General features: G+C 58.5%; 3 protein-coding genes across 3 annotated transcripts; 1 reads left to right on the forward strand and 2 right to left on the reverse strand.

Annotated features, from left to right (window-relative positions):
- Positions 1 to 402: 402 nt before the first annotated feature.
- On the reverse strand, positions 403 to 5,091 carry ISF_00177 (ABC transporter, transmembrane domain, type 1; the record flags this gene model as incomplete). Its single annotated transcript, XM_018843784.1, has 12 exons — positions 403 to 429; positions 494 to 930; positions 1,014 to 1,132; positions 1,185 to 2,857; positions 2,961 to 3,669; positions 3,736 to 3,830; positions 3,894 to 4,064; positions 4,121 to 4,456; positions 4,515 to 4,569; positions 4,642 to 4,726; positions 4,788 to 4,893; positions 4,969 to 5,091. The coding sequence occupies 12 exons, from the start codon at positions 5,089 to 5,091 to the stop codon at positions 403 to 405; spliced, it is 3,936 nt and encodes a 1,311-aa protein (XP_018708234.1).
- A 1,321-nt stretch (positions 5,092 to 6,412) lies between these two features.
- On the reverse strand, positions 6,413 to 7,759 carry ISF_00178 (ketoisovalerate reductase; the record flags this gene model as incomplete). The annotated part of the gene is made up of 1 exon (XM_018843785.1): positions 6,413 to 7,759. One exon carries the CDS (start codon positions 7,757 to 7,759, stop codon positions 6,413 to 6,415), a length of 1,347 nt encoding a protein of 448 aa, XP_018708235.1.
- A 2,340-nt stretch (positions 7,760 to 10,099) lies between these two features.
- Positions 10,100 to 19,600, forward strand: ISF_00179 (BEAS beauvericin nonribosomal cyclodepsipeptide synthetase; the record flags this gene model as incomplete). Its single annotated transcript, XM_018843786.1, has 1 exon — positions 10,100 to 19,600. The coding sequence occupies one exon, from the start codon at positions 10,100 to 10,102 to the stop codon at positions 19,598 to 19,600; it is 9,501 nt and encodes a 3,166-aa protein (XP_018708236.1).
- Positions 19,601 to 21,313: the final 1,713 nt, after the last annotated feature.

The raw sequence follows: 21,313 nt of genomic DNA on the forward strand, positions 1-21,313 counted from the left end.
TGTCGCGATTTTGCGCCAACGGAGACGTTATAGTGAGTGGGGCGAGCGAGGCATGTTTGCGTGCTCAGTGCTGTGAGGGAGCATGTGGTGTTGCTGAGCGAAATGATTAGACAATATACTTTCTTCTAACAATGGATTCAGGGTTGATTCAAGAATAGCGATTTCATATCCGACAAGCCAAGCAGAAATGCACACGCTGCAAGTATAGCACTGTCATCTATAGCACAGACACGATGTTGGAAGTGATAGTAACAGAAAAATGGTGTCTTGTAACACAGATATCGAGAACGGCATATAAATAACGGCTTTGTAGTTAAATAGAATTATCTTAGCTAAATATAGGTAAATGGCCAACATGTAGAGAAACTGTAGAGAAACGAAAAAATAGCTGGAAACGGCGCCCTACCGATCGAGCGCTTGACTTTGGCACTGGACAACCCAAGAGTTAGCATTCAATCGATGAACCCAGCCAAACATTAAAAAAAAAACATACCATTTGCCAGTAGACCCCTCGATTGGCAAGAAGCTCCTGGTGATTGCCCTTCTCCAGCAGCTTACCCTCGCCAAGAACAAAAATAACATCCGCGTTCTGCACTGTCGCAAGCCGGTGGGCAACTGCGAGCATCGTGCGCCCTTTTCCTGCGAGCTCAAAAGCCGCTTGCACCTGCTTCTCGCTCTCCGAGTCCAGCGCGCTGGTTGCCTCATCAAGAAGCAAAATTCCAGGGTTTCGAATGAGAGCCCGTGCAATCGCCACACGTTGCCGCTGCCCTCCAGAGAGGGAGACGCCACGCGAGCCAATATCGGTATTATACCCTTCAGGGAGCGAAACAATAAAGTCATGAATGGATGCTTGGCGGCATACATCATGAATCATTTCGTCGGTCACCGTAGTTTCCTCGACTCCCAGCAGAATGTTCTCGCGTAGTGTGCCTTCATGACCGGGTATCCGTGTTAGTAAAGGTATCTGATAATCTCTTGTACAAGATTATTGGTGTTTGCGCGCTTTCTCGTACCTTGCATCAGACTTGACTCCTGAGCTACCAACGAGAGATGACTGCGATATGCGTAAACATTGTTTGCAGCAATGTCCTGGCCGTTGCAGAGGATTCTGCCACCATCTAGGTCGTAGAAGCTAGTTGTCGAAAGGTGTCAGTACTTTGTTGAAAAATGCCCCAATTCAAGACCAGTTCAGGGATACTTGCCGTTCAAGCAGAGAAATAATGCTAGATTTGCCACATCCAGATGCTCCGACCAGAGCTGCGAATTGACCCTTCTCGATTGTGAGACTAAGTCCTTTGAAAACTGGCACATCTCGCGTTGGGTACTTGAATGTGATGTTGTCCAATTCAATCTTCAAGCCGTCACCGTCAGACTTAAACAACTCGCCGGTGGCAGCAGGGTCATCCTTCACTTGACTGGCCCTCAGACTGAGGATGCGGTTGGCCGCTCCGCTGACTTGGGCGACGTTGGGACCAAAGCTCAGCGCTCGTCCGGTCGTCTCACCCGCGTTCAAGATGGAGATGAAGCAGACAAAGAAGCTCTGTAGGCTGAATTCGCCGTTAAGAAGGAGGCGACCACCATAGTACAGCACCAGCGCTTGGCACCCTATAGTCGCGCTATCAGAAAATGCAAACAGAACCGTCACCCAGCGAGCTTTCTTGTATGCGTCCGTGACATGGCCTCGAGCCAGCTTGCTAAATCGATCGCAAATAGAATCTTCAAGCGTGAGAGATACGACTGTCCGAAAAGCTCCAATAGCCTCCGATGCAAATTTAGAACTGTCTGCAAACACTGCAGTGTTCATTTCATCGAACTGGAGTTCGTAGCGGAGTCGCCAATAGCCAGTGCCTAACAGAATCGGGACGACGACACAAAACGAAACCAGCGCCAACTTCCAAGCGAACGCAAAGGCAATGGCGATAGTTCCGGTAAGTGTCCAAATGGCAATAAAGACACTCGCCATATTTGTACCGAGAAGCTCCTCCAATTGACGTGGATCACTCGAGCTCCGAGCAGTCATGGTGCCTTGAGAGTGGTCATCATCGTCAAAAAAGGATAATTGCTGATATAAAATGGACGAGAAGTATTGCTTTTGGTACTTGGCGCGAATGGTGCTGGCGGTCCGATTGGAAAAGAAAAATGTGGCAAAGTAGCTGATGCCAGCCGCTATCGCTAGGACAGTCCACATCAGGGACCAAAATTCGCTTTCCTGTCGAACTTTGGAAGTATCCGGGAAATAGCTAAAGACGAGGATAACTTTGGCAAATAACCAGGATTGGAAGGGAATGGCGGCACCGGCGCAAGCAGAAAATACGAGCGCCAGAGCCATCATCCACCAGTTCGACCTGGTCTCGTAAAAGAAGCGACCAAAACTAGAAAATATACTCTTCGTCTTGTACTTCTTTTTGAAGATGTTTTCTGCTTTTGCTGACTCGGCGCCGCTCTTCTCACGGACAAGGGATGTGGGCTCTTCTCTGGTCTCGGCATGCTTGGGCTCCATGGCTTCTTCCATGGATAGTGCTTGAGCATGAACGAGGCTGTGGTATAACCCATTTTCGTCTTCGAGAAGGCTCTCATGGGTGCCCGACTCGACAACCTTTCCCTGTCTTAACACGACAATTCTGTCCGCCTTCTTAATGGTGGAGAGGCGATGGGCTATGGTAATGGTGGTTCTGTTCTTCGACGCCTTATCTAAGGCTGCTTGCACAATCTTCTCGCCTCGGACATCGATTGCGCTGGTAGCCTCATCAAGAATCAGAATTGAAGGCTGGCGGATAATGGCGCGAGCAATAGCAATGCGCTGACGCTGACCACCAGAGAGCTTCGCGCCACCTTCACCGACGGGCGTGTCGTAGCCCTATCACCATGAGAACGGATTAGTATCTGTTGTATAGAAGTGTTTCGTTGGCTCTTCTAAGCATGTGTCTGTTAGACCGAGAACTGTCGTGTGCGATACTTACTTCCGTGAGTTTCTCAATAAATTCGTCGGCAAATGCTTCTTTACAAGCATCCCTGACCATATCCTTCTTCTTCTGTTCTGCTTCATTCTCCCACTTGGTGCCGACAAGGCCATTTGCAACGTTTTTATAAATGGTATCATTGAAGAGGAAGGGTTCCTGCTGTACAAGGCCAATTTGCGACCGCCACCACTTTAGGTTGATGTCATCGAGGGAGTGGCCGCATGTAGACACGGTGCCCTGGAGTTCGATAGGCGGGCCAGTATCGTCCTCTTCTTCTGAACTTTGTTGTGGGGCTTGGCCATCTTTATTGTTTTTCTCGCCCTCACTATCTTTCTTTGTTTTGTCGATCGTTTTGGAGATGACATGTTGGCTGTTGAGACTGTACCACCGTTCGACCAGGCCGACAATTGTGCTCTTGCCAGAGCCGGAGGGCCCAACCAGAGCAGTGACTTTACCCTTTTCTATCGTGAGATTAAAATTATCGAGAATCTTAACATGAGGTCGGCTTGGATACGCGAAAGTGACGTTTTCGAAAACAAGATCCTCGGTCGGGGATACGTCTGGATCGCGGAGATGACCAGGATCAGGCCTAGGTGCATCGATGACGGTAAAGAACTCGCAAGCGGCGATCATAGCCTTTCCAACTGCCAACAGCGGTGTGGAGGTTCGCTCCATTGAAGCCACAATCATCATGACAGAAAATAAGACACTAAGTCGTTGTTAGAGCCTAGCCTTCCCGGCGTGGTAAGGACGGAGCTACGTAAAATGGACTTACACGATGATAGCCCCCAGCTCATTGATCTTATGTTCGACCAAAAGTTTAGTGCCGTACCAGAATGCCAGCCCAAAGGCGGCATAACTGCTGAAAAACTATACATACATTGTAGTGTTAGTGGATCACGGTCGCTGTCTGTAGGAAAGGGCTACGCATACAATCAAGCCGAACTGGACTGAAATCAAAGGACCAATGCTCTGCGCATGTTTTCCAGCTTCGTCGACAAATCGCCCATATTTGGTACCAATTCGGCCTTCAGCGCAGCAAGCAACAACCATTTTCAGGCTACTCAGGGCTTCACTCGCGATGGAGGCGGACTTGGCGTCGGACTGCGCTTATCACGTCAGTATAAATCCAACCAATGGTGCGGTGGAAGGCATCCTACCTGGCCTTGACGCGCCTGGCCCTTTGTAATAGGGGGCAGAAGGATACTGACGCTGAGCACAATAAAGACAACTGCGGTAAATGTCACGAGCGAAAGCTGCCAGCTGTATACGAAGGCAATAATAATCGATGCAATCATTGTCGCATTGTACTCGAAGAACACACCAAGCTTCTCGGAAATTCCGAGTTGCACCGTGTTGCTGGCAGTTGTAATGACGGTCGTCGCGTATCCAGGAGGCATCGAGTCTAGCACATGGACGCTTTGGGAAAACAAGGCGGTGAGGAAATCTTGTCGAAGGGCCGATGAAATTCGAATGCCTGTCATACGGAAAGCGAGCTACCATCGGGTCAGCGGAAGAAGGCGGAGGGACCGTGTAGTGGGAAGTAATCGGCACCTGGTTGATGTAGCTAAGAACAAAGCGACCAAGAAAGAGGCCAAGCATATAGAGACTATACCGGTAACACATTAGCAGCTGTGAGGATTGGGGCAGTTTTCAGCCGGAGCGAGAAGGGAGAGCATACGAAAGCTGGTTTAGCTCCCCTTGGAATTGGCCCTTTTCCAGCGTTTGAGTGCCAGCATAGGCAGAGAACTTGGTAGCGAATTTGCCTGTCATTTGCATGGGCTTGTATAAGCGAGGATTCGCACTCGGCAGCGTTTCTGTCCCTACCAAAGACGATGTTGAGAAGTGGTATAGTGATGCCAGAGCCGATGGCAGCAGCAGTGCCGGCAGCGTAGGCCAGAAAGTCCCAGTTGTTGGCATAGTGGAATAGTCGCTGCGCGGATAAGGCAATGAGTTGCCGGAGTTAGTGAACCACGTTTAAATCAGAACGGCCCGAGCATCACCATACCACATAGTCTTGAAATTTAGGTTCTCGCTGGGGAGCGCCATTGGCATCAACTTTGGGGGTCGACTGTTTGCTGTCGACAGAAGGCGATTCAGCGCCTGGCTTTTCAGCGGTACCTTGCTCCATGGCGAACGATGGAAATCTCGCACTCTGTTCCCTGACGTGAGAAAGAGAAACGAGTTTCAGAGTACGAAGATGCAGATGCGCGCTTGGATGTAGTCGTAGCCTGGCGAGCAAACAGAGCTTGGTAGGAGGATAAGATAAGGCCGAAGGGCACCTGGATGTGGGTGACAGTCGGGCTCCGGCAAGGCTGAGCTCCACCAGTTTTCGGGATCAGGGCAGACTCCGAAGGCCCGCGGGTGGCAAATAAAACGCAGGGACGTCTATATGACATCTTGATTTGACGCCACGAACAAGGAAAAGAAAGAAGGGGAAAGAGAGGAATATTGGGAATACACGACTTGAGATCGGGGCGAAGGACCCCCACGCGCTATTTCGCGTATGTAGCTTAGGGGTCTTATCCACTGAAACTTGCCTGTATTACTGGAGGATGGGAGAGCTGCAATGAGGCCGTTGGTCTGTAGAAAACATCCAAATAAAATTTTCACTTTAAAAGTTGATAGATGACCCTGATAACGGCGAAACACCAAGCCCTCTCCATGTGTGCCATGCCCATCCAGGCGTTGATTGTCATGAACGAAGAATGCGCCGGGCTAGGATCTTTACCTAGTTAGTGCAAGGTACCAGTAGCCACCAGGATCGGATGATTCTGGCTGGAGCCGGCATCCGACAGGGCCCGCATTTAGCCGCAGGCTGACAAGGAAGGGGTGGACTTTCCGATATTACCAGCAGTGGCAGGCTTCAGCTGGCATCCTCTCAGTTGCTATCATCTGTCCCTTTGCCTTTCGTTTGCCCGTTTCAGTCTTGTCGCCGCCATCTTCCATTGCAAACATAAGCACTAGCCAACTCCCGGGCTCGGAGGTCTTCAACCACCCGCTCGCCAAGAAGCACGAACGAGCGAAAGACATCCGGGTCACTAATTATATTAATAACAAGCATTGCCGCGTCCCTTGTACAAAGGCCGTCGCCCAACCAGAGCCACCAGTCACACACACTGGCGTGCACAGCCCATCGTATCCTTAGCCAGCGGCTTACAACTCGTGAGGTTCTTTTTTTCCCTTGCCTACAGAATCCGTGTCTTTCTTGCCCATGTCAGCACGTCTCTAATGCAGGTCTCACCTCAGCCTCCGAAACGCTGTGAGACCGCATTCGGTTCTTCCGGGTGTCGCGCGCTTAGCAAACAGCCGTTGTTCAGGCACCGGTCGCCCACTGTTAAGCACCAGTAAGTCTCGGAAATCGCAGAAAACAACCAGTAAGTGTTTTACACTATAGATTAAAAGCACAAATCATTAACGAAATTAGTTAGCAAAGGTTCCCAAGGATCCCATCACAGTAGTCTCCTTGCCAAGTCTTCCTTGCCCAGCACCTCACACGCCTCAATCAGCTCAACCAATCCCCGGTGCACGCTCACGTCCAAATCATCACCCAAGAAAGCTGCCATGTCTAGTAACCAGCCATTCACATCTCGTATTTCCGTTTTCCTCCCGGCCTCCACATCCTGAAGCATCGAGCTTCGGTGCTCGCTGATCTTCAGCCCGAACGCGTACAGCTTCGCCTTGAGGATCGGCTGCGAGAACCGAACACACAACTTGCGGCGGATTGCAGCAAAGTTCTTGTAGTAGTCGTCGCTGCCGGGTACGAGTCGCCGTACCGTCTCTGCGTAAGACGCAATCACGTCGATGCTCCCCTCGTGGTTGATAAGGGCCTGGATCACGGCACTGGCCTGCCACAGCAGCTTGTCAAGGACGCGCGTGAGGGCATCCTGCGAGTCATAGCTCGCAAACAACTGTCCCGTCTTGCATCGCAGCAGGGTCGTGAGCGGGTTGATGGCGGCGTTGGCGACGAGCTTCTCTAACTGGATGAGCCACAGCTCGCCCGACGACACGGCCTTGGTGTCGACAACGGGCGTGCTGCTGATGTAGCGGGTGAAAAAGTCACCCAGAGGCATCTTTTTCCGATTCATCGACGGCGCGGAACCGCAGAAGATGGGTCCGATAAAGGCATCGGCCGGCGCAGAATGGATGCTCTGAAAGGGCCCGACTGACGACAGACCGTGATTCACCACACAAGCAGAAAATCTGGGTGCTTCGTCAGCATTATATCGGCTGGCCACGTATAGAGGACCGTGAGGAGGCCACAGCTTATTGACGCCGTTTTGTGCGAAAACGACGGAGCTGTATCGTCCCAAGTATCGACGGACTCGATCTGCCTCTGCCAGTCCAGCGTCGGCTTTTGTTGAAATGAAGAGGTTGCGCAACTTCTCTCCATCAGCAACTTCTCTGACAGGTCCGTACGGTGGTTTGGTCTCTGACCACCACTCAACGTTGAAGCGTTTGTTTTGCAGTCTCTCGCCGCCGCGTCGACCAATGAGGACTACTCCTTCGCTCGCGATCCATTCCAACAATAGTTCCTTTCTACGCACAACCAGCGTGATCGGTAGGTCGCCAGTACTCTTGGACATGTAGCTCGCATACAGTCTCCCGACGTTACCGGGGCCGACGATGAAGATGCGGTTCGCGGAGTCGCCGGGAAAGCCATCGTTTTCGCCCGCCTCCTCGAGCTGTACTGCCACGGACGGATCAATGTTCGCAGGGGACCAAGCGAATAGCTTCGGGGGCGCTCTCGTGTCGGCAAGAAGCGCTGACAGCCAGTGAGGATGCCCTTGGGAAGTCATGGTATCGCAGCAGATATCGACTGAGGAGCAAGACGAAGACAGGGAGGATTCACGGAGGCAAACCCACTTCAATCTGGCACGTTCTCAAGTTGTGAGAAATGAAATCACTTCATGTAGTAGCGGAATGGTGACGTGAGGAGAATGACCTGCGCCTGATCAAACACGGACACAAGGGGGACCACGAGGCTGTGCGAATCCTACGAGGACATGTGTGGTGGCCCTTGCACGGCAACCAGGCCAAGGCTTCTCGGTAGGTAGATGTCTGAGATGGCTGCAAGTCTTTTTGGTATCTGGAGCCTCAAAACCTGGCCATGACGCTACTGCGCTGTGTGATTGGTGATGATGTGTCCTGATCCAGCTAGCCACAGTCCAAGGCCATTATTATGAACTATGAGAAATGTAGTATTATTACCATCCGCTACACTTGGAGCTGTATGGTAATAATCTTGCAGATTCGCTGACATCAGGGTGACCTGGTCTCATACTTCAAGATCGTCGGTTTTTCTGCCAACCGGCGAAGAGATGGTACTGTGCCGACATTACGCGTTGATAAGGTACTTTTTTCGTTGGATTCGCAAAATACTCATTCGTTCCAATATGCATGCTGCAGCATCTATTGGCCCCGTTCCAATGCAGCAAAGCAACCTCGAAGGACATGTCGTCTTGCATCCAGCATACATGTACATGAGCTGAAAATAACGTCCTGCACTTCAACCGGGCATTGTGGTGCTTGCGGAAGTTGTTTGCCGAATTGAGCTCGTCTACCAGAGTATCCGAGACACAAACGCGCACACAATGCCGTCCGTCATGCGAGCCCTGCATCTCGGCCCGGGCGGTTCTGAATGGAAGGTTTTGCCGCCACAATGCTGCCCAACGCCGTCGGCAACGATGACTACGAGTAACACCCTCTTCCAGAATGCTGGTTGTGTGTTGTACTGCATCAGGATCGCGGCATCCAGAGCGGTTTTCCGGCCTGCATGACGCCATGCATAGTGGCGATCCAACGAACGATATAACGCCCCCCCCCCCCCCCGCCGGCCCGCCCGCAGGAGGCTCACGATGCTGCTGCTGCTGCTGCTGCTGCTGCCATTGCAACTCTGATCCACTGTACCTTCCAAGAGATAGAGACTGCGGGCGAAGTTTTCAGCTCGGCGGGCGCATAACCTGTGTAGCATCCCGAGCCTCGCCAATACGGCTGGTTAGCGCACTTGTCCCAAGGTGAGATCCAAGACAATCAATCAATCCCCGGGGCACAACCAGGTTTGGCAAACGCCGCCTAATCCCGCGATCAATTCCGCACGCACCATGACAACTTGATTAATGTCTGATTATGCATCTCGTCTCGGGGAACTCCCAAAACGCGGCGGGCTGCCCGGGTGGGCTTCAGCTGCAGCTCAGCGCGCGCCATGCGCGGGCATCACATCATCAGGGGAGTCAAGATTTTCTGTTCTTGTTTTCTATCTTTTTGGTATTGGGAGAGGAAACAGCTTTTCTCAGTTCACATGAAAATTTGCCGTCGCATGTGAAACCTGTCTGTGGTCGAGACGTGGCTGGCTGGGGTCTCTCTACGTTACACACACGGGTAACTGACCGGCCACTCCCTCTGGGAGATTAGAGAATTATTTGGTGTTCAAGGATGCAGCGTCACCATGATGTACATTGTAGATACATGTCTCTTTTCAGTGAGTACTTGTCAGATACGACAATGTAGTTGGGAGCACGACGTTTCTGGTCAGACCTTGGAGCTTCGAGCGTAGCTCACCTATCACAATGCAGTACTCGATCTTGGCAGGACGTAAGCATAATATAGCAAGTCCCAGTTTCCGATGTACTGTTAATAAAGTGCCACATGTCCATAAGCAGTACACATTACGCAGCATACATGGCAGGCAGGGATCAAGCACCCTCGAGCCTTGCGAGGCAAACCACGGTACGGCTCGTCGAGTATGCGAGGCTGGTGGAGCTTGAGACTGGCATACACACATATTCGGCTGCCGTCGGGCTTGCCGTTTGAATAGTAGTGCTATAAGTATATATATAGACTGGAGCCTGGATGGTATCCAGGGTTCTCGACAATGAATGCTGGTTCAACACTCTCAGCACATCCCTTCTACGAGTGACTGACCGCCGTGGTCCTTTCGTTCTTCCCAACGGGAGTCATTGGACTCTGCTTATAAAGCCGTTCATTATCTATAGTGTGACTTTACTTTACTTTACCAAAATCTTTACTCCCCGCGTCTCTTTTCTTTGCACTTACTTACTACACCTGTCTTGACTACTCTCTACGTCCACGTCTACGTCTTTGCGTCGTCCTCTCAGCAACTACGTTCCAATCTCGAAATGGGGCAACTGAGCGACGTTCATGGCAGCCAGCCAGACTTGAACATGCCCTCATTCACTACGGAGGCGGAGATCTCGGAGCATCTCTACCTCGAAGTCGGCCAGCGCCTCGGCCTGGCCCGCGAGGCCATCGAGACCATCCTGCCATGCAAGCCCCTGCAGCGCGACGTGCTCGACAGCGCCGTCCCGGACGCGCACAAGGCCGTCGGCCACGCCGTGTACCGCGTCCCCGCCGACGTCGACGTCCCGCGGCTGGTCGCTGCCTGGCGGGAGACCGCAAGACGCACCGCGGCCTTGCGCGCCTGCGCGCTCACCTCGCAGGACGGGGTGCCCGTGCAGGTGGTGCTCAAGGAATCCTTCGTCTTCTCGCGCGCGTGCTACTGGGCGTCATCGCCGGACCCCGAGGCGGCCGTAGTGCGGGACGAGGCTGCCGCGGCGGTGGCCGGTCCGCGCTGCAACAGGCTCGTTCTCGTGGAGGGCGCCCCGGGGCAGCGGCAGCTGCTCGTCTGGACGTTCAGCCGCGCTCTCGTGGACGCGCCGCTTCGGGCCCGTGTCCTTCGCCGTGTCGCTGCAGCCTACAAGGAGGGAGACGCCCAGCGGTCGTTTAGCCTGCCGGCGACGCCCGAGTCGCCGCGGAGCAGGCACTCGCAAGAGGACCTCACCGCGGCCAGGATCCCACAGGCTCCGGACGCGGAGCGCGCGAAGCGGTTCTGGCACGACGAGCTGCGCGGCCTGGACGCCCCCGTGTTCCCTCACCTATCCTCCTCCCACCTGAGCGCGCCCGACGCCAACGCGCGGGCCGAGCATCGCATCTCCTACCCGGCTGACGTGCAGCGCAGGTGGTCCGACACCACCGTGTGCCGGGCGGCGCTGGCGATCCTGCTGTCGCGCTACACGCACTTGTCCGAGGCGCTGTTCGGCGTCGTGACGGAGCAGTCGCGCGTCTTCGAGGAGCGGCGGCTTCTCATCGACGGGCCGACCCGGACGGTGGTGCCGTTCCGCGTGGGCTGCGCGGCGGACCGGACCGCGTCGGAGTTCATGGACGCGGTCGCGGCGTGCGATCGCGACGTGCGTCAGTTCGCGCACGTCGGTCTCGGAAACATAGGCCGCATCGGCGAGGATCAGTCGGCTGCTTGCGGGTTCCAGACGGTGCTCCTGGTCACCGATGGCCACGCCCAAGAAGAGGCCGAGGACCAGCTTCACGAGCTCGTGGAGGCGTCGGGCGGCTTCGCGCCGTGCGAGAACCGTGCTCTTCTGCTGCGCTGCGAGACAACTAGCGAGGACGCACTCTTGGTCGCAAAATACGATCAGAGTGTCATCGAGCCCCTTCAAATGACTCGCTTCCTACGACAGCTTGCAGGCTTGATCAATCAGCTGCAGAGCGCAAGCAGCGACACTCTGTGCCTGGGACTGCTCGACACGGTGACGCCGGAAGACCGGGTAGAGATTGAGAGTTGGAACTCCGAGCCCCTGCAGACTCAGGACATCCTGGTTCACAGCAAGATACTGGGCTGGGCTGCCGAGACGCCCAGCAGCCCGGCCGTCTCTGCGTGGGATGGCGAGTGGACCTATTCCGAGCTGGACGAGGTGTCCTCGCGGTTAGCAGCGCACATCAGATCCCTCAACTCCGGCCCAGGGCAGCTTATCGTGCCCGTCTACTTTGAAAAGTCCAAGTGGATGGTCGCCTCCATCCTGGCGGTGCTCAAGGCCGGCCACGCATTCACCCTCATCGACCCCAAGGATCCTCCCGCCCGGACCGCCCAGATCGTGCAGCAGACCTCCGCCACGATCGCCCTCACGTCCAAGCTGCACCGGAGCACCGTCCAAGCCATCCTCGGCGACGGCCACGTTATCGTGGTCGACGACGACCTCCTCCAGTCTCTACCCCGGAACCTGCCAGAGTCCACGCCGCCACCCAAGCCGGACGACCTCGCCTACGTCATCTTCACCTCCGGCAGCACCGGCAACCCCAAGGGCATCATGATCGAGCACCGCGCCTTCGCCTCGTGCGTCGCCCGGTTCGGCCCCGCGCTCGGCATCCACACCCGCACGCGCACCCTCCAATTCGCCGCCCACGGCTTCGGCGCCTGCCTCCTCGAGACGCTCACCCCGCTGACCCTCGGCGGCTGCGTCTGCGTGCCCTCCGACCACGAGCGCCTGCACGCGCTCCCGGACTTTTCCCGGCGCGCCGGGGTCGACTGGCTGATGGCCACGCCGTCGTACGCGACCACGCTGAAACCCGAGGACGTGCCCGGCCTGCGCACGCTGGTCCTCGTGGGCGAGCAGATGTCCGCCGCGGTCAACGACGTCTGGGCACCGCGGGTGCGGCTGCTCGATGGGTACGGCCAGGGCGAGAGCTCCTCCATCTGTTTCGTCGGCGCCATCGGGTCCGACCCGGATAACATGGGGCGGCCGGTCGGCGCGCACGCCTGGATCGCGGACCCGGAGGACCCAGATCGTCTGGCGCCGATCGGCGCGGTGGGCGAGCTGCTGATTGAGAGTCCCGGCGTGGCACGTGGGTACATCGCAGCGCCGGCGGGCGACGCGGTGCCGTTCCTGGAGGAGCCGCCGAAGTGGTACGCCCCGAGGGAGATGCCGCGCGGCGTCAAGTTTTACCGCACGGGCGACTTGGCGCGCTACGCGGCGGACGGCACGGTGGTGTGCCTGGGCCGCGTGGACTCGCAGGTCAAGATCCGCGGGCAGCGCGTGGAGATAAGCGCGGTGGAAACGAGGCTGCGGCAGCACCTGCCCGGCGACGTGACCGTGGTTGCCGAGGCCGTCAAGCGCTCCGACGCGGCCGGCAGCACGGTCATCACGGCCTTTTTGATGAGCCCGTCGATGATGGAGAGGAACGGTGCCGATGTCAAGGCCGCCGAGGGGGACGACGCCGCGCTCATCCTCGGTCGAGATGCGGTCCGAGACGTGGATGATAAGCTGCGGCAGGTCCTCCCTCCGCACTCGGTTCCGACATGCTACGTATGCATGAATGCGCTCCCGCGGACAGCCACGGGAAAGGTCGACCGGAGGAGGCTCCGGTCCATCGGCAGCAATCTGCTAGCGGAGCGGGCCCGAGGAGCATCCTCCCAGGCCCAGCCCAGTCGGGATGTCGCTCCCGTAGCAGCCGGGTCGGAGTCCAAGCTCAAGGATGTCTGGATGCAAATCTTCAGCCTCGGATCCGACTCCCTGAACGCTGGCGCGAGCTTCTTCGAGCTCGGCGGCGACTCCATCACCGCGATCAAGATGGTCAACATGGCGAGGGCGGCAGGGATCGAGCTCAAAATCTCTGACATTTTCCAAAACCCCACGCTCGCCCGCCTGCAAGACGCGCTCGGTCACGGCTCGACGCGCTTTGCCGGCATCCCGGCGTCGGCCTGGAGCGGGCCGGTCGAGCAGTCCTACTCGCAAGGCCGGCTCTGGTTCCTCGACCAGCTGGACATGGGCGCCGTGTGGTACCTGATCCCGTACGCCGTCCGCATGCGGGGCCCGCTGCAGATCGACGCGCTCCAACGCGCCCTGCTGGCTCTGGAGCGCCGTCACGAGACCCTGCGAACGACCTTTGAGAACCAAGACGGCGTCGGGGTGCAGATCGTCCACGAGAAGCTCGCCAAGGAGCTGAGGATCATCAACTTGTTAGACAGGGATGAAGACTACGTCGAGGCCCTGCAGCGGGAGCAGACCACCCCCTTCGACTTGACGTCCGAGGCCGGGTGGAGGGCCTCGCTGATCTGCCTGGGCGACGACGAGCACGTGCTCTCCATCGTGATGCACCACATCGTCTCGGACGGTTGGTCCATCGACGTGCTGCGCCGCGAGCTGGGTCTACTTTACGCCGCCGCCCTCCGCGGGCAGGACCCGACCTCCGCCCTCCCCCCGATGCCGATCCAGTACCGGGACTTCTCCGCGTGGCAGCGTCGCGACGCCCAGGCCGCCGAGCACGAGCGCCAGCTAATCTACTGGCGCGCCCAGCTCGCCGACTGTTCCCCCGCCCGACTCCCCGCCGACTTTGCCCGCCCGGCGCTTCTCTCCGGCTCCGCCGGCGTCGTGCCCGTCTCCGTCACCGGCACGCTCTTTCAGCAGCTGCGGACGTTTTGCCACGCGCTCGACGCCACGCCGTTCGTCGTGCTGCTCGCCGCGTTCCGCGCCGCGCACTACCGCCTCACCGGCGCCGAGGACGCGGTGGTCGGCACGCCGATCGCGAACCGCAACCGACCGGAGCTCGAGGGCCTGATCGGCTTCTTCGTCAACACGCAGTGCATGCGCATCGCCGTCGACGGCGATGGGGACACCTTCGAGGGGCTGGTGCGCCGGGTCAAGGACACGGCGACGGCCGCGTTCGAGCACGAGGACGTCCCGTTCGAGCGCGTCGTGTCGGCCATGATGCCGTCGGGGTCGCGGGACCTGTCACAGAACCCGCTGGCGCAGCTCATCTTCGCCGTGCACTCGCAGCGGGACCTCGGCCGGTTCGAGCTCGAGGGCCTGGAGTCGGAGCCCGTGGCAAGCAAGGCGTACACCCGCTTCGACGCCGAGTTTCACCTGTTCCACGCGCCGGACGGACTGACGGGCTACCTCAACTACGCGCCTGAGCTGTTCCGGCCCGAGACGATGCGGAACGTCGTGGACGTCTTCTTCCAGATCCTCCGCCACGGGTTGGACCGCCCGCAGACGCGCATCGCGGTGCTGCCGCTCGCGGACGGGGTGGAGGAGCTCGACAGGCTGGGGCTCGTCGAGATCGACCGGGTCGCGTACCAGCGGGACGCCAGCATGGTGGACATCTTCCGCGCCCAGGCTTCGGCCTCTCCGGATGCCGTGGCGGTCGTCGATGCGGCGGAGCGCTTGACGTACGCCGAGCTCGACCGCCGGTCCGACCTGCTCGAGACGTGGCTCCGCCGACGAGGCTTGCCCGCCGAGGCTCTGGTCGGCGTGCTATCTCCGCGGTCGTGCGAGACTGTCGTCGCCTTCCTCGGCATCCTCAAGGCGAACCTGGCATATCTCCCGCTTGACGTCAAGTCTCCTATCGCGCGCATGAGGGACATCTTATCAACGCTGCCAGAAAACGCAATCGTCTTGCTTGGCTCCGACGTGGCCGCTCCCGAGTTTGGACTGCCTGGCTTGCGGCTTGCTCGCATCTCCGATGCCTTGGAGCATTCCCCCACCGCGAATGAGACTGATGGAAATGAAGTGGACCATACGTCAAAGCCCTCGGCGACAAGCCTCGCGTACGTGCTATACACGTCTGGGTCAACGGGCCGGCCAAAGGGAGTCATGGTAGAACACCGCTCCATTGTACGGCTTGTGAGACGGGACGTCATACCAAACTTTCCGCCGCCTCAAGGCGCCGTCATGGCCCATTTGTTCAATACCGTCTTCGACGGTGCTACCTATGAGATCTTTCTCATGCTCCTCAACGGCGGAACCCTAGTCTGCGTTGACTACATGACCACCCTAAGTCCCCAAGCGCTCACCGCCGTGTTCGCCAAGGAACGCGTCAACTCTGCCATCATGACGCCCGCACTGCTCAAACTGTACCTCGCCGACGCCCGCGATGCCCTCAGGGGACTCGACATGCTCATGGTCGCCGGCGACAGGTTCGATCCGCAGGACGCGACCGACGCGCAGAACCTCGTCCGCGGCCAGTGCTACAACGCCTACGGCCCGACCGAGAACGGCGTGATGAGCACCCTCTACGCCGTCGACACCGCCGACTCCTTCATCAACGGCGTGCCCCTCGGCCGCGCCATCAGCAACTCCGGCGCGTACATCACCGACCCGGACCAGCAGCTCGTCGGCCCGGGCATCATGGGCGAGCTCGTCGTCACCGGCGACGGCCTCGCCCGCGGCTACACCGACCCGGCCCTCGACGAGGACCGCTTCGTCCAGCTGACCGTCAACGGCCAGACCGTGAAGGCGTACCGCACCGGCGACCGGATGCGCTACCGTGTCGGCGGCGAGGGCGTCATCGAGTTCTTCGGCCGCATGGACTTTCAGTTCAAGATTCGCGGCAACCGCATCGAGTCCGCCGAGGTCGAGGCCGCCATGCTCAGCCACCCGCTGGTGCGCGACGCCGCCGCCGTGCTCCGCGTCGAGGAGCAGCAGCAGCCGGAACTCATCGGCTTCGTCGTCGCCGATGAGGCGGACAGCGCCGTGGAGCGCGCCGCCACCGACGCAGACCAGGTGGAGCAGTGGCAGGACCTGATCGAGGGCACCCAGTACGCCGACATCGCCGCGCTCGACCCGGCCGCCGTCGGCCGCGACTTCACCGGCTGGACCTCCATGTACGACGGCAGCGACATTGACCGCGGCGAGATGCGCGAGTGGCTCGCCGACACCATCGCCACGCTCCGCGACGGCGACCGCGCGCCGCCGCACGTGCTCGAGATCGGCACCGGCACCGGCATGATGCTGTTCAACCTCGGCGACGGCGTGCAGAGCTACGTCGGCCTCGAGCCCACCCCGTCGGCCGCCGCGTTCGTCAACCGCGCCATCCAGGCCACGCCCGCGCTCGCCGGCAAGGCGCGCGTGCACCTCGGCACCGCCGCCGACGTGCACCGGCTCGCCGGCCCGCCGCGCCCGGACACGCTGGTGGTGCTCAACTCGGTCGTCCAGTACTTCCCGTCCGTCGAGTACCTGGGGGGGGTCGTGGACGCGCTGCTGCAACTCCCCGGCGTCCAACGCATCTTCTTCGGCGACGTGCGCTCGCAGGCGACCAACCGGCAGTTCCTGGCGGCCCGCGCCGTCCACGCTCTAGGCCGCGATGCGACGAGGGAGGGGGTGCGCGGGCAGATGGAGGCGCAGGAGGAGCGAGAGGATGAGCTGCTGGTGGAGCCGGCCTTCTTCACGGGCCTGGCGGCGCGCCGGCCCGATCGCGTCCGGCACGTCGAGGTGCTGCCCAAGAACATGCGCGCGACCAACGAGCTGAGCGCCTACCGGTACGCCGCGGTGGTGCACCTCGTCGACGACGCCGACGCGGAGACGCGGCCGGTGCACCCGATCGCCGCGGACGACTGGGTCGACTTCCAGGCCTCCCAGATGCACAGGGACGCGCTGCGCGAGTACCTACGACTCGCGGACGGTGACGCCGCCACCGTCGCTGTTGCCAACATTCCCTACAGCAAGACCATCGTCGAGCGGCTGGTCGTCGAGTCCCTCGACGACGAAGACGCCACCACCTCCCTTGATGGCGCCGCCTGGATCTCCGCCGTCCGCGCCGACGCCAAGAGTCGCGCCAGTCTCTCCATGCCGGACCTCGCGCAGCTCGCCGAGGAGTGCGGCTTCCGAGTGCAAGTGAGCGCCGCCCGACAGTGGTCCCAGAGCGGCGCGCTGGACGCCGTCTTCCACCGGCTCCCGGCCGCCGCCGCCGCCGCCTGCCGCACGCTCTTCCAGTTCCCGACCGACGACGCGGCGCTGCTCGAGCGCGTGCGCGGCCTTGTGCCCTCGTACATGGTCCCTGCGCACCTCGTGGCGCTGGAGCGGATGCCGCTCAACGCCAACGGCAAGGTGGACCGCAAGGAGCTGGCGCGCCGGGCCCAAGCCGTCCAGAAGAGCAGGGCGACCAAGATCAGCAAGCCGGCACCGGTGGAGGCGCCGCTCCCGCTCAGCGACGTCGAGGCGGTGCTGTGCGAGGAGGCGACGGCGACGTTTGGTATGGAGGTCGGCGTGGGCGACCACTTCTTCAAGATTGGTGGGCACTCGCTGCTCGCGACGCGGCTGATCGCGCGCGTCGGCGACCGGCTCCGGGCCCGGCTGACGGTCAAGGACGTGTTTGACCACCCAGTGCTGTCGGACCTCGCGGCGGTCATCCAGCAGGGGCTGGCCGCGCGCGCGACGGTGGCAGCGGCGGCTGACGGTGACGGGCCGGCGAGGGGAGGGGCGGGGACGGCCCCGCGGACGGACATGGAGAGGATGCTGTGCGAGGAGTTTGCGCACGTCCTCGGGGTGGACGATGTCGGCATCACAGACAACTTCTTCGACCTCGGCGGGCACTCGCTCATGGCTACCAAGCTGGCGGCGCGCATCGGTCACCGGCTGGACACTACGATCTCGGTCAAGGACGTCTTTAGTCACCCGCTGCTGTTTGAGCTCGCGACTAAGCTCGAGCTGGCCGGGTCAAAGAGCTACGAGGCGAGCGACGACATACAGATGGCAGACTACGTCGCATTTCAACTTCTTTCTGTGGAAGATGTACAGGGCTTTATCCGTGATGAGATTCGCCCTCGGCTCGGGTTCGCGCACGGCACCATTCAGGACGTCTATCCGGCCACGTACTTGCAAAAGACGTTCCTCTGCGATACCGCCACCGGGGTCCCTAAGCCGCTTGTGCCGTTCTACATTGACTTCCCGCCCGGTTCCGATCCCGCTACTCTGGTCCAGGCATGCTCCTCTCTCGTCGAGCGCTTCGATCTGTTCAGGACAGTGTTTGTCGAGGTTTCGGGCGAATTCTACCAAGTCGTCCTAGACCATCTAGAAGTGCCGATTAACATCATCGAGACGGCGGAAAACGTGCACACGGCGACCAGCGACTTGGTGGACAAGCTCGCCGAGGAGCCGGTTCTTCTCGGCCAGCGGATGATGCACGCCACCATCCTCAAGCACGCTTCTTCGTCGAGGGTGCGCCTCCTGCTGTGGCTCTCGCACGCGCTGTACGACGGCCTGAGCCTGGAGCACATCGTGCGAGACCTGCACATGCTCTACCAGGGCCAACGTCTGCCGGTCCCGACGCAGTTCTCGCGGTACATGCAATACGTCGCGCAGACCCGGGCGGACGGTCGCGACTTTTGGCGGGACGTCATACAAAAGACGCCCATAACTGTCCTCGGCGATGCCGAGCGCCCCAAAGAGCTACCGTCAGCCGGCACAGCCAGGACGCTGCACGCGGGCAAGATAATCAGCCTGCCTCCGCAGGCGGTCCGCAACCGCAGCAGTATCACGCAGGCAACTGTCTTCAACGCGGCGTGTGCACTGGTGCTTTCCCGGGAGAGCGGCGGCTCCGCGGACGTCGTGTTTAGCCGCATCGTGTCTGGGCGGCAGGGCCTGCCGGTGGCCTGGCAGGGCATGGTCGGACTGTGCACCAACGCGGTGCCCGTACACGCGCGGGTGGACGACGGGGGGCAGCAGATGCTCCGCGACCTGCAAGACCAGTACCTGCTGAGCCTGCCGTTTGAGACGTTGGGTTTCGACGAGGTGAAGCGCACCGATTGCGCAGACTGGCCCGCGACAGCGAACAGCGACAACTACCCATGCTGCGTCACGTACCACGAATTCTCCTACCACCCGACGAGCGAGGCCGAGGGCGGCAGCGTCGAGTTGGGCGTGCTGGCCAAGAAGGAGGCGCTGCAGCGCGAGGAGCCGCTCTACGATCTGGGCATCGCCGGCGAGGTCGAGCCGGACGGCGTGCACCTGCAGGTTACGGTGGTGGCGAGGGCGCGTCTGTTTGATCAGGCGAGGGCGACGCAGCTGGTGGAGGCGGTATGCGAGGCGTTTGAGATGTTGAATGCATCCTTGTGATGATGTTGATCGTGTCGATGATTTTGATGGTGATGATGATGTTGATGATGTGATGGATGTGAATGGTGATTTTGTTGACGATGATGTCCGTAATGATGGACGAGGATGGGTACGGGGATACCGATGAAGCGATGGTCTTGTGGAGCTCTCAAAAGTGTAGATTAATCATACGAGCTCGGCAATAATGAGGCAGCAGCAAAGGGGGCCAGCCAGTGTGGTGGGTTCTATTAGGCTTGGTAGGGCGCATTGCTAATATTTACTTTGTATATAGTATTTGGGAATTATGTTCTAATAATAATCATGGCGACTTTTTTTTTATTAGTTATAATGATTTGTCACCTCGCCACCAGACATTTTCACCGCATTAAAGAAGTGAGTGAACATCATCGTATTCGTGGGCAGGGCGTCACACAGTGTGACATGTAACGGCACATTGTGTACGGATCATGTCTCGCGTGTTTGTGTACAGATTATCCGCATGTGCTTCCGGTTCGAGACTCGCATAACAAGTAATCAAAAAGAAAAATGAACCAAAATTCCGTCGCATGTTTTGATGTCATGCAAGAGGAATTTCTTAGCGCCACTTATTGTCTTGGATGGTTCCTCCGGGGCACGCAGCGTTATTATGACTGGTAAGCTATTCAGTATGCCGTAGTCTCCGTACGGATCCGTAGTAAAAGGTCGCTAGCAGGGTCGTGGTTTCTTCAACACAAAGGCTAGTTGGACCAGGTCTTCCTTGTATGATGCAAGCAAGGCGAAAAGAGAGGCTCTTGTTGTACAATCAGGCAGGCACGCTGTGGTGCTGTGAGTCGACACTGTGTCGGGAACGGGGCGTACGTACAGCGCACAATTGACTTGACTTTCATTCAGATGAAAAAATGCTGCCCAGTACGAACAAGGCCCGCAAATTTGGGGGACACACCCGCCGATCTTTCAGGCATCGGGCGGTTTGTCTCGTCGCAAATCGCCACAGGATGGACGCCAAGTAAACAGAGGCCTAGTCAATACGAGGACCGTCTCTGGAAAAGCCGGACTTGCTGCTTTCAATGGTCACACTCGGTTTTCGCTGAAACTTGGGCATTTTGCCATCCGTCCCGGAATGCTTCTTAGTTACCAAGTCCTGCAATACAGGTCCTGCGTCGGCCCATCGCCAAAATTTATCCATCGGCCCATAGCAGCCGCTGAAAGAAGCAAGAAAAAAGCAAATGAGCTAGGGGATTGGCTGGAGCCGAGCTGGACCAAACTAGCCAGGGGCACGGTCGCGCCGCCAATGTAGGGATAAGCGTCAAGGGAATTCGAGGAGGGCTCATTTACTGGTACCATGCAGCAGTCAGTCAGTTTGTGACGCGGTATAGAGATTACAGCATGCAGGATGCAAGCAACCCGAGGAACGTCCTAGACCGTCAGCCCCTGTGGACAGTTGTACTGGTAACATCTCGAAAAGAGGCAAAGAGACTTGCTGAGGAGAGAGGGCGTCCTGGTCGGCATAACGAGCCGACGCCAGCCCTGTCTGGCTGGAATGTGTCTCGATCCCCTCCACCCCATGTCTCCAGCTTCGTTCCCCCATGTCTTCCAGCTAGGCTCTTTGACGGACCTGAGCGCTAGCAAACAACAAGTTAACTGGTAATATCATTGGCTTGGCCCGCTGTGACACAGAACAAGGCACCTTGCCTTGATCAGGTCAGGACGCGGTGGCTACTTGGAGCGACTCAC

The sequence above is a fragment of the Cordyceps fumosorosea genome, assembly GCF_001636725.1.
Source record: "Cordyceps fumosorosea ARSEF 2679 chromosome Unknown scaffold_1, whole genome shotgun sequence".
In the NCBI taxonomy this organism is placed as follows: Eukaryota; Fungi; Ascomycota; class Sordariomycetes; order Hypocreales; family Cordycipitaceae; genus Cordyceps; species Cordyceps fumosorosea.